The 16,196-nt window shown below is 40.3% G+C and overlaps 1 protein-coding gene across 1 annotated transcript; it reads left to right on the plus strand.

The window, feature by feature from the left end:
- The first annotated feature begins 1,318 nt into the window (after positions 1-1,318).
- mtfp1 (mitochondrial fission process 1) lies at positions 1,319-14,206 on the plus strand. The gene is made up of 4 exons (XM_072587573.1): positions 1,319-1,751; positions 7,113-7,240; positions 9,712-9,944; positions 11,603-14,206. The coding sequence occupies exons 1-4, from the start codon at positions 1,688-1,690 to the stop codon at positions 11,670-11,672; spliced, it is 495 nt and encodes a 164-aa protein (XP_072443674.1). The 5' UTR covers positions 1,319-1,687; the 3' UTR covers positions 11,673-14,206.
- Positions 14,207-16,196: the final 1,990 nt, after the last annotated feature.

Raw genomic sequence — 16,196 nt, forward strand, 5'->3', positions numbered from 1 at the left:
GAGTGGAAGATGGAGTTTATTTTAGATAAATGCGAGGTGCTGCATTTTGGGAAAGCAAATCTTAGCAGGACTTATACATTTAATGATAAGGTCCTAGGGAGTGTTGCTGAACAAAGAGACCTTGGAGTTCAAAGTTCCTTGAAAGTGGAGTTGCAGGTAGATAGGATAGTGAAGAAGGCATTTGGTATGCTTTCCTTTATTGGTCAGAGTATTGAGTACTGGAGTTGGGAGGTCATGTTGCAGCTGTACAGGATATTGGTTAGGCTACTGTTGGAATATGGCGTGCAATTCTGGGCTCCTTCCTGTTGGAAAGATGTTGTGAAACTTGAAAGGGTTCAGAAAAGATTTATAAGGATGTTGCCAGGATTGGAGGATTTGAGCTACAGGGAGAGGTTGAATAGGCTGGTGCTGGTTTCCCTGGAGCATCGGAGGCAGAGGGCTAACCTTATAGAGGTTTATTAAATCATAAGGGGTGTGGATAGGGTAAATAGACTAGCTCTTTTCCCTGGGGTGGGGGTCCAAAACTAGATGGCATAGGTTTAGGGTGAGGGGAAAAATATAAAAGAGACCTATGGGGCAACTTTTTCATGCAGAGGACAATGCATATGTGGAATGAACTGCCATAGGAAGTGGCGGAGGCTAGTACAATTGCAACTTTCAAAAGGCATCTGGAAGGTATATGAACAGGAAGGGTTTGGAGGGATATGGTCTGGGTGGAACTAGATTGGGTTGGGATATTTGGTCAGCATGGACTAGTTGGACTGAAGGGTCTGTTTCTGTGCTGTACATCTCTACGACTGCTGATTTTCTGATCAAAATCCAGAAATTTTGGTCAGATGTCCTTATGCCATCTGGACTGATTCAAGAAGGCAGCTCACCATCACCTTCTGAAGAGCTTTAAGGATGGGCAATAAGTACTGGTCCAGGCAGTAGCGAGCTGAGAGTACTGTAGTTGTAGCCAAGGGACAAGTCTCCTATCTAACCCGCTACCAGCGAAGATGTGTATTATGGTAGGCTTCAAGAGGAAAATGAAAACGTGGGTAAGAGACTACTTTTTTTCTCTTTTAAGCCATTTGAAGCAACTAGAAATATCTCGCTAGAGCCACTATCAGACTATCCCTTGACATGTTACTTTTCCACATAATTTGTAAGTACTGCATGTTCGAAGAACGTGGCTGAGATGAAGGTCATCCAGAAGGGAGTTTACTGTAGTACATGATGCTGTGTAGATTTCTCTCAGGCGCAATTATGGCAGTTACTTTGCAATTGCCGAGGACTAACAGAATGCGTGATTTTGAAAGTTATTAAATATGCGTTGGAATGTTATAAGTATTTGCAGCCTTATTTATGGCGCACTTTAATACTGCAGGATAAATGGGAGCATCTGTGTCTGAAAGCTGACGTGTGATTGGTCAATTCCGATCCATCTTCACAGAAAAGGGTGGGTCTGGAGACTGGAGGGAAGGAAGCATGTTTAAAATTAATCCTTTTAACCAACAGTGTTGTCAAGGCAGATTCAGCATCTTTCTGGAGCGTCTCCCCACCTCTGCTGTTTGTGTCAGAGGCGGATGTTTGCAGCTTAGTCTGGAAGACTGACAGTGACACGGGATTGGTTACATTGATTGGATACATTTTTGGTGAATGTATCAACTGCTGCGGCGCGGCTAACATCAGGTTCGGGAGCACAATGAGCAAGCCTGGGGAACAAAACAAGGTCGACATCTATCGGGATACTTGGGTCCGTTTTCTGGGTAAGAATCAGTCAGGAAGTTGCCCCTTAAATGTTTCGGGGGGGACGGAAGGAGAGAAACTCCAGGCTGTGCTTTAAGCCCGGTCGCATTCCAGTTCCGGGATTTTATCTCGACATCCGCGACTAAAACAGCAGCAAATCCACGCTTTTTGAAAATGAAAGTATAATTCACGCTCCGAGTGATTTTAGCTCTCAACATGGGACAATAAATAACCTTGAACAAAGTTAGTGTAAATTCCACGCCCCGCTCTGTGAGGGCGGCTGCTCACATTTCACTCTGACATACTTGCTGACTCAGAGAGAAGTCATTTTACAAACTGCTTCAATGCTAGTTTCGAGTTCTGTGAAACTATCCAATATGAACCGCCACGCATCAGACATAACTGAAGGTTACTAGCGCTAGACCCTCACGTCTCAGTCGAAAATCAGGGCTCCATTAGACAAACATGGCTAGAGGATGTGATTACAAGAGTAACAACGGTGAAATGATAGGCTAAGAAAGCACCTGATAAAAGAACAGCGCCTCGAAAGCTAGTGCTTCCAAATAAACCAGTTGGACTACAACCTGTTGTAGTCTCATTTTAACTTTGTACACCCCATACCAACACCGGCTCCTCTAAATCAGTGTATTTTGAAACAGCCTTACAGAGCTCCTCTTCACCCCCCCCCCCGTTATCATTCATGCTGGTGTGAAGTATATGTAGAGGGAATCAGATTCACTAGCTCCTTACCGCTGAGGCGTTCCCCACCAGATCTATGTGTACTCGTCTGCATAACCAAAACTTTTTTTCACTGCTTTTAACAGTGTTCTCAAACAGAAGGAAATCTGGACAATTCCTTATTTAGCAAACACGATTTTGTTGGGCAGGACAGAGTGAGAGTTTAGGGCCTGATTGAGAGAGTTTAGATGCCTTTAAAAGTTAAGAATCAAAACAAAATGTCACAACAGATTCATAGTTATTTATTTGTTCTGAAGAAGGATCATCAAGCTCAATGTTAATGCTGATTTCTCTTCAAAGATGCTGTGTTTCTGCAGTAATTTCTGTTTCAATTTGCAGCAGATTCATACCTTGCGTATAACATTGGTGCAAAGCGGCTTCAGTCTAGCATTGTCGCTGAAAATGCAGGGAATGGATTGGATGCAAAGGTCTACAGTGAAGTGAAGTCATACTATCATTCCAAGCACTCTTACTTCATTTCCTTATTACATACATTAGCCACTGAGTCAGAATTCTGGCTATATTCACACTTCAACTACTAACATTTTTGGAACTTCTACAACTTCACACCAACCCTGTGAGCATATACCTGATTGTTATCGCTCCTCTAGTATGGTTGTCTCTTTGGTTCCTAGTTCGAAGCTGTGGAATTTTCCCTCTAAACTTTTCACCTCCCCTTCTTCCCTTTAAGTCACTAAAGGCAGGTGCAGCAAGCTATTAAGGCAAATAGGATGTTAGTCTTCCTTGCAAGAAGATCTGTGTACAGGGATAATGAGGATTTGCTTTGATCACATAGGATCTTGATTAGACCACATCAAGAATACTGTGTGCAGCTTTATCTCCTTATCTCAGGAAAGATCGAGTCATAGATTCATACAGCACAGGAACAGACCTTTTGGTCCAACTTAGCCACACCAACCAGACATATTGCCAAAGACAGTGTAATGAAGATTCATCAGACTTGTTCCAGGATGGCAGGACTGTCTGGAAAGAGAAATTCGGCAAGCTGGACCTGTATTCTCTAGAGCCTTAAAGAATAGAAGTTATTTCCTTCGAACTTTAAAAATACTTAGAGGTGGACAGGGTAGATGCAAGTAAGACCTGAGCTGAGAGGAATTTTTTTGTACTCAGAGGATTGTTAACATTTGGAAATCTCTATCACAGAGATCAGTGGAAGCTCACTCTTTGAGAATATTTAAGTTACAGACTGATAAATTTCTGATTATTAGTGGCATACTAGGGTTTTGGGGCAGGAAAAGGCACTAAAGTGTTCGATTAGCCATAATTGTACTGATTGGTGGGGGAGGTTTGATGGACAGAATGGCCAATTACTTTCCTATGTTCCTGATATGGCTTGTATTTCATATTGTTATATAATGCTCTTGTAAAGCATCTTGGACCGGTTTATCATCTGACAAATGCATTTAAATGTACGTTGTTTTATTGTGCTGATCTTTAGATAAAACGTTAAAAATTGTTACATACACAGACCTCTTTCAATGTATTAAAACTCCTGGATGTATAGAAGCTGTAAAACAAAGATCTTTAAAAAGAAGGATTACGGCTAAGGTGAAATTTCCTTGCGAAATTAACTATTTGCAACCAAGGCTATTAGTCAAGCTCAAAGGTGGGTCTGTGGGTAAATTCTCAGAAATGGATTGTAAATTGTTCAGTGGGTAGTAATCAGCTGCCACTTGTTGGAAAAATTTTGTTTGAGTCGGGATGAACCAAACTGGATGTCCCAGAAGTTGTTAGGAGGACTAACCAATGCAAACTAGTTATATGTGCAAGTAACCATAGAAAACTAGGAAGGATAATGAAATCAGAAAGACACAAAAAAATGCCAAAGGGGTTGAACAGAATATGAGAACAGCTAGAAAATGGCAGCTAAAAAACTTCATCCAAATCAATGTCAGATACTGTAGGAAAAGAGGAAGCATATATAACCAATGCATTACATTGGAATGGATATACTGGATTAAAGTTGAAAGTCAAGCTGGTAAAAATCGATTTTCAACATGGCCAACCAATGGGGAGCAGTAATCAACAAAATCAATAGAATAGAGGTAAAAACAATGACTGCAGATGCTGGAAACCAGATTCTGGATTAGTGGTGCTGGAAGAGCACTAATCCAAAATCAATAGAATGCTGAACCATATTAGCAGAAAGATTGGCTTCCACATGTGAACCTTAGTCTTGTCAGAACATCGTGAATACTGTTTTCTAGCTGTGATCACCCAGATACAAGGGAGATGTGTGTGTACTGGGTGTATGCATACATAAGCGCCGTGTGGATATTCCTAAAAGCATAGGCCTGAGTTTGAAAGATGTCCACGAGATGATCTAATTAAAGTGTATATAGAACTGAGTGTATATGGGCTCTGTGGTGCAATAGTAGTGTCCTTAACTCTGGGCTAGAAGGTGTGTCATTAACCAGTTGAACAGGTTGATTTAAAAGATATTTATAACCTATTGCACGATGATATTATGTATAGGAGAATACCAGCACTAGAAAATCACTTAAGCAATTTGCATGAATATTTCAAGGGGACACATAGGAAAAATAAGTTGAGGTCGATGTTAGGAAATTATTCATTACTGCTTGAAAGAGCTGTATAACTTAGTCCCACACTGAAGTTTTCTTTCCCCCAGGAACACTGAAAATTAATTTTCAAATACATGTCTGAGTGCCTTTTGAAAGTTCCAATGACATCTGATTTCATCACTCTTTCAGGTAATGCATTCTGGATCTCAACAAAACTCTAGGCTTTTGTCAATTATTTTAAACCTAGGACCTCCGGATACTTCACAGTACACCTGTGCTGGAAGAACAATCTCAGTTTCTCCGATCCCTTTACCAAATCTTTAACTGATCTCCCGTATCCCTGGTATTATTTTTGGTATTATTCTGTCCAAGATTTTAGCATTCATTCGAAAGTGTAGTATCCACAATTGTTCACAATAGCCCAGTTGAAGTCTAACAGAGACTTGTATAGGTTTAACATGGCTTTCTTGATTTGTGTTCAGTGCCTCTGTTTACAAAGCAAATATCTCACAAGCTTTCCTGACTGCCTTATCATCTTGCTCTGTCACCTTCAAAGGTTTGTGAATATGCTCCCTCAGGTCCTGCTTCTTTTGTATCTCAATCAGAATGGTATAATTTGGATTATATCAGCTCTCTGTGTTATTTCTCCTGAAATGCATCATTACACAGTTATCCACATTAAATTCCATCTATTATCTGCCCAGGCTGTCAATTTTATCTTAAGTCGTTTCAAGTGTGCTACTATTATTGTCAAGTTTTTTTTATCATCTGCAAACTTTGTTGTACTACACAGGGAAGGGTTTAGAGGGATATGAGCCAAATGCTGGCAATGGGACTAGGTCATATTGGGATGACTAGTCAGTGTGGACAAGTTGGACCAAAAGGTCTGTTTCCATGCTGTATGAATCTATATACCCAAATCAAGTCACTGTTGGTATAGATAACATGAAAAGGAGTTGTAATCCTGACACTGGACAATCTCGATTCCAATCAGTAAAACATATTCAATTGCAGAATTAAAATCATAGTTTTTTATCATTTGTTTAGCAATGTTGTAGAGTTTCCTGACCTGTTGCAGCATTTTAATTTTTGTTGAACAAAAATCTAGTTTCTGATGTTTTTTCTTTGTTCAGAAAATGAATATCCGTGGGTTAGGTTTAGTAGTAAATCCAACTGTAAAGAACTTTCAAATCTTTTATGTAAATATATACTTTCTCCTTAAGCATCAATGGTTTGCATTATGAAACCAATAATGCGTATGGCTGTATGCCATCAGTAGCTTTTCCATGTGTACTGGCTGGTTGCATTATCTGGGGAGAGATAGCTGAGGTCTATAGGCTTCTGTAGACAATGGTAGTACCTGTGGTTCCGAGGGCTTGCATACTGGTCTTGAGTAACCAGTATGAAGGGCCTACATTGCATGCAAAAGTACTTTTTAAAGTAACTGAAACCATAATGTGTAACATTTTTCAATATTTGCTCAAGAAATGCATTCTACAATATGAAAGAAATGAAACAGAAGCAGCTTAAATCGCTATTATTTCATCCCCAGAATATCCCTTTGCAATGGGAGGAAATAAAGCTTACTTCAATAAAATGTTGGTGAGTTGATAATGCTACCAATAATGTGCATATTACATTTAATAAAATGTTGAAAAATGCAATTGATATCAGCATTGAAGATCAAGTCAACCTATGGAATTAGAACCTTTCCAAATCCTTGGACAGCACATCCTCCATGACAGTGATCTTATCACAAACAAAAACAGAAATAGCTGAAGAAACTCAGCAGGTCTGACAGCATCTATGGAAAGAAAGCAGAGTTAATGTTTTCAAGCCTGGTGGCTCTTCATCTGTTGACTTTTGCCAGAAATTTCTGTTTTTGCTTCAAATCTCAGGCATCCATGATGGTTTGTTTTATTTTAGTCACTATATCACCTCAGGCCCAGAGTGATCAGGAGACCAGATGGACTAGCTGTGCAGAGGGGGGCCTTGTGAAAGACCTGCAAGCGTAAAGGAGAGCAGACTGAATTTTTTTGAACATACTACTTTTTTTTTTAGTAACTTGTCTGATATTTCAACTCTTTGGTGGTTCAGGATATGCTAATGAAGTTGGTGAAGCTTTCCGGGCACTAGTTCCTGTAGGACTGGTCTGGGCTACTTATGGCATATCAACTGCATATGTTACAGCTGATGCAGTTGACAAGGGGAAGAAAGCAGCTGTTGTAAGTACAAATTTTAACATATTAAATAATCTTGCTCTGCTCACCATACATCTATCAATGTTACACTTTAAATTAGGATAGTTTGGAAGAGCTTTCAATACTTCCTGCTAGAGGACTATTTGGCCATCTAAGAATGAGACAAAAAGTGAGGCTCCTAATGTGCGTCTGTGTGTATGGGGCTACTTTTCCACATTCTTATTTGGTTGAAGGTCAGGTTGTATATCAGACGCTACTTATTAAGTAAGCTTTGCTAAAACTTCACTTCTGATACAATAAGCTGCAATGCTGAGAAAAGAATGACCAGGAAGCTGGTTAGATCTGACTTTTGCAGTGGGTGACCCTGTTAAAGGCATTTACACATAAATTAGAACATCTGTTGGATGATCGACCTCATCATTCCTGAATAGTTTTTCTTTCTGGTGAGATTCTTGGAACTAGAGAATGGTCATGGGACAGGAAGCTGTTTATCCTATCCCATCTCTGCTAATTCTTGATAATGCAGCATGTGGCTCCACAGTTGCTGATGAATCACAATTCAGATCATAGTCTTTCCATTCCAGTTTCTCTCCCTCCAAAATACTTCTACTGAAAATTATTCTGTTTTATTTGGCCAGAACTAAAGCGATTTTAACAGCATGGAAAAAGGCCCTTCAGCCCATGATATGCATGCTGGTCATCAATTCGAATCGCATTTTCTCACACTTGACCCAAGCCTTATATGTTTCAAGTGCTCATCTAAATACTTCATAAATGTCTTGATGATTCCTGCCTCTACCATCCTTGCCCCATACCTGTACTTGAATGATTGCACTTAGAGAAAGGAAAGTTTGGAGAATCCAAATGGTTCAAGATACTTGCCATTATATGTATAAAAAGGATAGGTTAACCATCATTTAATTTTACTATTTTGTAGAAACTGTTCATAGTGAAATCCTGGAGTCTGTTTTATGAACGGATAAGACTTTTTTAGACTTAGCTTTTGAATAGTCTGAAAAACAATCAATGACTTATTAGAGATCTTAACAAGTGTATTTCCTTTTTGTAAAATCCATTTAATACATGTTTTTTGGAACAATAGTAAAAGGTGATTATGGATTCTGCTTGTGGAGGTGCTCCGATTTCCTCCCACAGACCAAAGATCTGCAGGTCAGATGAATCGGTCACGCTAAATTGCCCATCGTGTCCAGGGATGTGCAGGCTAGGTGGGTTAGCTTTGAGGAAACGAGGGTTACAGATGTAGGGTAGGGGGTTGGCAATGGGGGTGGGAAGCTCTTCAGAGAATCAATGTGAACTCAATGAGCCAAATGACCTGCTATCACACTGTAGGGAATTCTATGATTCTATAAGTGACAACTCTATTTTCAACTTGCAATTCCAGAAGTCAGTTTACTGGCTAAAACTTCGTACTGCAGAGGTTTAGAGTTAGGCTCTAATGTTGGAGGTTATCATTTATTACTTTTGCATTTTGTTTTGTGCCTGTGTATTACATACCTATTTTTTCCTTTCCCTACACTAGCTCTCCCCTATAATGTACTGCTATCCCAGTGTAGTTTTTCTTGCTGATTTATAGTTTAGTTAAAATTTACTGCACCCGCACAATGTCCACTACCTATCACTCCAGCTTGACCAAATCAGCACTTAAACCCAGTTTTATGCATAATAACTTGATACAACACTAACTATTTATTATAGTTAAAATATCCCCATAAAACAACATTCCTATAGTGTAGGATGCATTTAGATTTTGATAGTATGTGTGAAGAATATTTAAAACTGCCGAGGAAAGTTTTATTTAAAGAATGCTGTGTATAGAAATGGTCACTCTGGAAATTTCCTTCCATAAAAGTTAACTCTGATACAGTGGTCATGAGGTTTTCACTAATGCTGTACATTTGCAATGCTGCTCCCTGCAAGAAGAGTAAGTACAATAATAGGCGTTAGTACAATGTGTTGTTCAGAGACAGGCCTGATGATAACTTGTTTTTATATTGAGTCACAGAGCTTTAGCTCTGATTCCTTAAGTCAGTTGTGCTATCTTTGACTGAGGATTGTAATCTGGGCCACAGTCAACCCATAAGCAGTACACTGACATATTGAGCAGCCTGTAGTTTAAACCACATCTCAACAAGAAAACTGCACTGTGATAGCAGGACTAGAGTACATTATCTAGGGGAGAGCGAGTGGAGGCAAGGGAAAGAAACAGATAGGTAAGACGTAAGCAGGCACAAACTCAAGTGTGAAACTCAAATAGCAAAGAGTGACTCTAAACTTCTGCAATATACCAAAGTATGGTGTAGCTTTGAATCTCACTCTTCCCAATCCTCTAAGATTATTAGATATGAGTGTGTTCCCAATTGTAGGTCTGCATTTAAGACTCTTTTAAAATTTAAAACTGCAAATTTAAGATTTTAAGTTTCTTTTCAATAAGTGCACAAGATCCTAATAATCATCGCTCTACCACCCCCACTTAGGCTCATGGAGACAAACCTGGAAAAACAATGACTGTCGGTGTCGCTGTGGTAGACACGTTCATCTGGCAAGCATTGGCCTCAGTTATAATTCCAGGATTCACCATCAATCGATTGTGTGCAGCTTCCCTTTTCTTACTTCGGAAAACTACAAGGTGGCCACTGCCTGTGAGAAAGTGGACGACAACTGCTATTGGCCTGTCTGCCATCCCAGTCATTATAACTCCCATTGACCGGTAAGCCCTTGTCTTGGATGATAACAGTTAAGTGTTTCAGACTTTCTAACTGGTTTAAAAACACTGGTGGTTCGTAGATTAATTGCACATAAACCAAAGCATTAGCTGCTTGAGGTGCCAAACTGGAGAAGTATTCTGATGATCCAGAAAGCAAGGTGCTTAAGGCTCATCTAAGTAATCTTGCTCCCGTGTGTAGCTTTTGGTTTGCAAAACTCACATTCAAAGTAGGAGACTTTTTAACAATGTTTATTGAGTCTCTAACATTTGACAGAGCTAATTACACTGTTCACCAAATGTTTAAATTTTGCTTTGTCTTTAGCCCAAAGTTGTAGATTCATTTGAACAGTCGTCCCAGTGAAATTAATTAATGTTGTTAATGAGACCATTTTTCAGTGACACTGAGGACATGCAGTAGTTCATGTTAATGAACAAAGTTGTAAGTTTCTGTTATGAGTCTGACAAATGGTTTCTTAAAGACCAAATGCTAAAAGTGGTATTGCCTTCACATTGATAGTGTTGGTAAACACACACTGTTTGATAGAGGATTTGTGGTCAAATTTCATAAATTTTGCATATTTTAGAAAGACAAGTTTCCACAAAACTGCTATTTCTCATAAATTTTCAGTAGTAATTACAGAGCTGTATTTAGATTGGCGTTGAAATTTTAAGTAATGAATGGAGCTCTCCTTATCAATGGATTGATGACTTGGTTTTCCAAACCCGGTAGGGAAACGGTTTAATGTTAGAAACTGCTACCCTTGCCATTGAATGAGCTTGCATGTTATCTTAGCACTTACACTTTGCCGTTTCTATTTTGGCAAACCTTGCAGCAGGACATAGACAGCAGAGACCCCTGATCTCCTCCTCACCGTAGCTGCACTGTATAAATGCTGAGAACTAGACTTGTACTACAGTGGTAGGTTTACTAAGTCAAGAGCAGATTCTTTCTGTTTTGGATCCAGTAAGACTTAAGCCATAGGGCCTCAGCTTACAGGTTGAGTTTCAATCCCATGTCCTGTAGAAGCCACTCATGGTCTTGTCATAAATCATTTGACTGTTTAACTACTTTGTATACACACGGTTAATTTTAATTCTTGGTAGAAATTAGGCAATGGGGCAGTTAGTACCAACCAGCTTTGCTATCCTCTTGAAACTCACCCTCTCCTGTAATCCTGTTGGGTCTAGTTCATTAGACATATTCAAGAGGGAGCTGGATGTGGCCCTTGCATGATCAGTCATGATCATATTGATTGGTGATGCAGGCTCGAAGCGCTTAATGGCCCACTCCTGCACCTATTTTCTATGACCCTATTCTGCAAGGTTCAGAGGTGGCTGCTTAGAACCAAAATGTGCCATATGAACTTGTGAAATGAAATCTGATCGTGGAATGTGATTGCATTTTAACCTGGAGCCAATGATGAGGCTTTCTTGCTAGGTGAAAGCAAGTTGAAAATTAGCAGCAGGGAGATAGATGTAAGTCTTTCTAGAGGCAGCAGTGACTTGCTGGAATGACAGATGGAACCATGCAAGGGTTAGGAATAAAGGAAGCAAGTCTGGTAAAGCAACATGCCTGATAATGTTTTTAAATCTTGTGCTGATGTGATTCCTTCCATAAGCCATTTTCCAGTTCATTAACACATTCCCATTATGCTTTGCAGGTCTGTGGACTTTCTTTTGGATTCTACATTAAGAAAGTTATATGGATCAGAAGAAAAACACAAACCGTAACCAAAGGCAATTGGAACTGTAGCCAGTTTAATATTTGTGTACGTTGTAAAGCTTTAAATTACATTGCAAAGCAATGAACCCTGTACTCCAACTCTGGAGAACTAGTCTCCATTTTTAAGACGATGGGCTTTAGATGCTGGAAAGTAGATGCTTGTTTGTCTTTGTAACTACATTGCTGTACAATATTGATTTTGTGCAGGAAAATTGAAAACATCTTTTCTCACTCTCACTCACTCGCACACTCGCACACTCTCACTCACTGAATCCTTCAAGAATTGAGTGGTTAGAGAATGATTTTGAATATCACTATTATATTGAATTAAATGAGTATTCCTAAAATTAGAGATGTCAAGTGACCCAAGGATGGTTACCCACCACCTTGAATTGTACACTTAGTTTATGGAAAACATATTCATCATATTTCACTATTTTAAAACTACCTTGTAAAGCATTCATTGGTCAGAACACACTTCCTGTGCTTTGTGGGTATAGAAACGCAACTTGAGGAAAGTGCTCCTCTGTCTCCTTTTACCTTCACAGCAGCTCCAAAATCCAATGAAACATAACACTGGTGTTGCCTGGAGATAAGAATTGGATAGGTCTACTCTGTAATAATCAACCTTTCTCTCGGAGAAACTAGATCTCAATCTGTGCCACAGCACAAGTTAAGACCCATATCTTGCCTCCGATAAAACAGTTGAGCACAAAATAGTCCTTTGGGGTGAAGCTATCAAAGTTTATAAAATCATGAGGTGTAAAGATAGGGTTACTGGTAAGTATCTTTTCCCTAGGATGAGGCATTTCAAAACCAGGGAACATATTTTTAAGGTGAGAGGACTTTTAAAAAAGATGAGGGCCACTTTTTTACACCAAGGGTAGTTCACATGTGAAATGGCCTTCCTGAGGTAGTGGTGGATGCAGGCATAGATCGAACATTTAAAAGACACTTCGAAAAGTACATGAATGCCAGGAGAGATAGGTCATAGAGATGTACAGCATGGAAACAGACCCTTCAATACAACTCAACCGTGTCAACTAGATATCCTAAAATAATCTACTCCCATTTTCCTATAATCCTCTAAACCCTTCCTATTCATGTACCGATTCAAATGTTGTAATTGTACCAGCTCCATCACTTCTCTGGTAGCTCATTCCATACCCGGAACACCCTCTGCGTGAAACATTTGCCCCTCGAGTCCCTTTTAAATCTTTCCCCTCCCCTTAACCAATGCCCTCTAGTTTTGGACTTGCCCACCCCAAGGGAAAAGACCTTGTCTACTTACCATATACATGGTTTTATAAACCTCTGAAAGGTCAGCCCTCTTCTTCTAACACTCCTGGGAAAATAGCCCAGCCTATTCAGGCAGGTGGGACTAGTTTAGTTTGGGATTATGTTCAGAATGGACTTGTCGGACCGAAGAGTCAGTTTGTGCTGTAGGTCTCTGATTATTAGTGAAGTGGTTTCAGTGGCAGTAGTATTTAATTGAGATAGATACAGTACACCAAACTATATTATATCACACAAGGATTTGCATAATATTCTAAATGAAAAAGATAGTTCTCAAAACAGTATTATCACCTGAGTTGGTCAATGTGTAGTATTGAGATAGGAGTGTTTTTGTCATATGTTATAAAGCTGCACCTATCGCCTTGGGACTTACTGGCAATAGTGTCAAAGAAATAAATATCTCAGTAGAACTAGAAAATTAAAAAAATAAATTTTAAAAGATCCTACTCCAGTCACTTTTCACACTTTAAGCTTCTGGTCACTTAAGGGCATATGAGAGTCCGAGAGATAAATCCGATAATTCTCTCAAAGTTCAACTTAAATGGACACAACAACAAATCTGCCCAACTTACATCAGTTTCATGGCAATATTCCCTAAGAAATACCAGTCAGGACATTTGAAAGCAGGATACAGGACAGAAACTACCTCTTGTACGTCTTGTACAGTTCTGGACTTTGGTCTTGCGTTGTTATTTTCTAGCCTTGTTCCTCCATCTGATTTCCAAAATCAATTCTTTGGATCATGAGTGAGAACTCTATTAGTGAGTTACTTTATCATATGAGCAACACTGAAGTTTTGTGAAATGGGTGCCAGGACATTAACTGAGGTGTGAACTTGAAATAACTAGAAGATCTCAGCTGCACAAATTCACTACTGTCTATGTGTAGACTAAAATAGAAATAACTCACTTGTGCAAAGCTAAGACATTTGGATATATTATAATGTTGTGTGACAGCATTGAATCTTGCCCCCAATCTTGTATAATTGAAGTGGGTGTCCCAGGGGTTTATCATGCTAAAGTCATTGGACTTGCAAGATCCTCACAGCCTAGACTTGAGTGAATAATGGTCACTTGGTTGAGGTGCAATGTAAAAAGTGCCCTTGAGATCTTACCTGAGCAAGAATCATGAGTGGCTAATGTGATAAAATCGAACTTGAGGTGTTGGGTGAATGACTGCTCTATGCTTTAAAATAATGAAGTAGTTATTTTAAAAACAACAATAAAAAGTGTCCGGACTAAGAAAATGAAGTACCACCAGTCTTTACGGGCTAAAGTCATCTTTGTAATTTGAAGCACCAGAGAGAAGAGAAAATTGGCAATAAAAGCATTAAACACTCACCATACTGTCACTAGCATACTCAGTAACTTGCTCTAGAATAATGTTGGCAAACCAACTGAACAGGGATCCAACTATTTCTTTGTCTGACCAATGATATTTGGCAGGAAGGACAAAGACATTGGAGTGAACGTTAATATTTGTGTGGGTTCGGAGGGGGAAAACAAGAGAAAGGAGGTGGAATGATTTCAGTATGGAGGAAGCCAATTTATTCCATAATGAGCTTGGAATAAGTCCAACCACATGCATCAATGATGACCCATCGCTGACTTAATGTTGATCCATTGTTGCTACTGTGGTTTGTGTTAGCCATGAAGCATCAAAGACAGTCACTTGGACCCAGTCTGCTGCGTTGCAGTACACTTTGAACCGTGCTTGGAAACACTGTTGCACGTGTTCAGTTGTGCTCACATTTGTGTACAGGCAGAGTCCCTGTAAATGTCATAGGTCCAGTGAAATCTCGAGGTTTAGCATATAGTTTGCATGTGAACAAAAAACAGGGATACATTAAAAAAAACTGGATGGGGATCCAAGAAGCAGCGACCCAGCAAGCCTGAGTCTACAGTGCTCCTCCCAAGACTTGGGCGAAGTAGGTCACCCACCCCCCACCACACTCACCAAATCATTTAAAATAGTTTTTACTTAATGTAATTCGTTGTTTAGTATTGAATTTAAACAATTGAATCACCAGTAAAAATGACTAAAGGGAAGGGAGCTCTCAGCAGGCAGGAACCCCTCCCCCACCCTCTCCAACTACAGCAGAGGCATCCACAGCCGCCCGGGGGACTTACCTACAGTGGCGAGCCTTGTGGAAATAATCTCCAAACTCAATGCGAAGATCGTCGCTTTTATTGAAGAATCCCGAAGCTGATGGGACTCACTCTCGGCCGCGCTGCAAAAGCACGGCCGAGACATCAAGGAAATCGAGCGCTGGGTCACAGGGGCGGAGCTAAAGGCCGTGACCTCCGAAACTACAGCACAATCGGCCGTGGTCCGGACCTTAGAAAATCACATGGACGACCTCGGGAATCGAGGTCATCGAAAAAATATTCATTTGCTGGGCCTTCCTGAACGGGAAGAGGAAGGCCAGCTTACAGTGTTCCTTGAACAGTGGCTTCCACAGCTTTTAAATCTGGAGGCTGGATCAGGCCAGGTAAGGGTGGACTGGGCCTACCGGGTCGCAATACGTGGGCCCGGCTCGAACCAGCGCCCCCACCCAGTCCTGTTCTGGCTGCAGAGCTATAGGGAGAGGCAGATATTCTTAGAAGCCTCGAGAAATCTTGGAAAAGATCCCCAAGCCATGATCTATAAAGGATCCAAAATCATGTTATTCCAGGACTTTTCCCCAGCTCTGGTCCGAAAGACGAAGGCGTTTGATGAGGCGAAGAAGTGTTTAAGGGACTTAAATATTCAGTACTCCTTACGCTACCCAGCAACGCTACGCTTTAACCATGAAGGGTCCTTCTATAACTTCGGATCGCCGGAAAAGGCCAAGGAATTTTTGGACTCTTTTAGATAAATTGTAAGAGATAATTGATGTTGGTTTGCTTTCCCCCCACTCCGGTTTACATCCCCCCTCCCCTTTGTTTAATATATTAATCCCTTACTGCTTAATATTATCTTGGGATGGTGGGGAGAGGGATTTATTTATTTGTTCTCTACTTAATAATTTTCTCCCCCCTTTTTTTTAAATTCTATACATGGGCAGCACGGTGGCACAGTGGTTAGCACTGCTGCCTCACAGCGCCAGAGACCCGGGTTCAATTCCTGCCTCAGGCGACTGACTGTGTGGAGTTTGCACATTCTCCCAGTGTCTGCGTGGGTTTCCTCCGGGTCCTCTGGTTTCCTCCCACAGTCCAAAGATGTGCAGGTCAGGTGAATTGGCCATGCTAAATTGC

Source organism: Chiloscyllium punctatum, chromosome 17 (genome assembly GCF_047496795.1).
Source record: "Chiloscyllium punctatum isolate Juve2018m chromosome 17, sChiPun1.3, whole genome shotgun sequence".
Lineage (NCBI taxonomy): Eukaryota > Metazoa > Chordata > Chondrichthyes > Orectolobiformes > Hemiscylliidae > Chiloscyllium > Chiloscyllium punctatum.

What these genes read in the sequence shown, in the direction of transcription:
- mtfp1 (XM_072587573.1), top strand. Translation starts at nt 1,688, where the DNA reads ATGAGCAAGCCTGGGGAACAAAACAAGGTCGACATCTATCGGGATACT. An exon ending in TACTTGGGTCCGTTTTCTGG is followed by an intron (nt 1,752 to 7,112) that starts GTAAGAATCAGT and finishes TTGGTGGTTCAG; the next exon opens with GATATGCTAATGAAGTTGGT. An exon ending in AGGGGAAGAAAGCAGCTGTT is followed by an intron (nt 7,241 to 9,711) that starts GTAAGTACAAAT and finishes ACCCCCACTTAG; the next exon opens with GCTCATGGAGACAAACCTGG.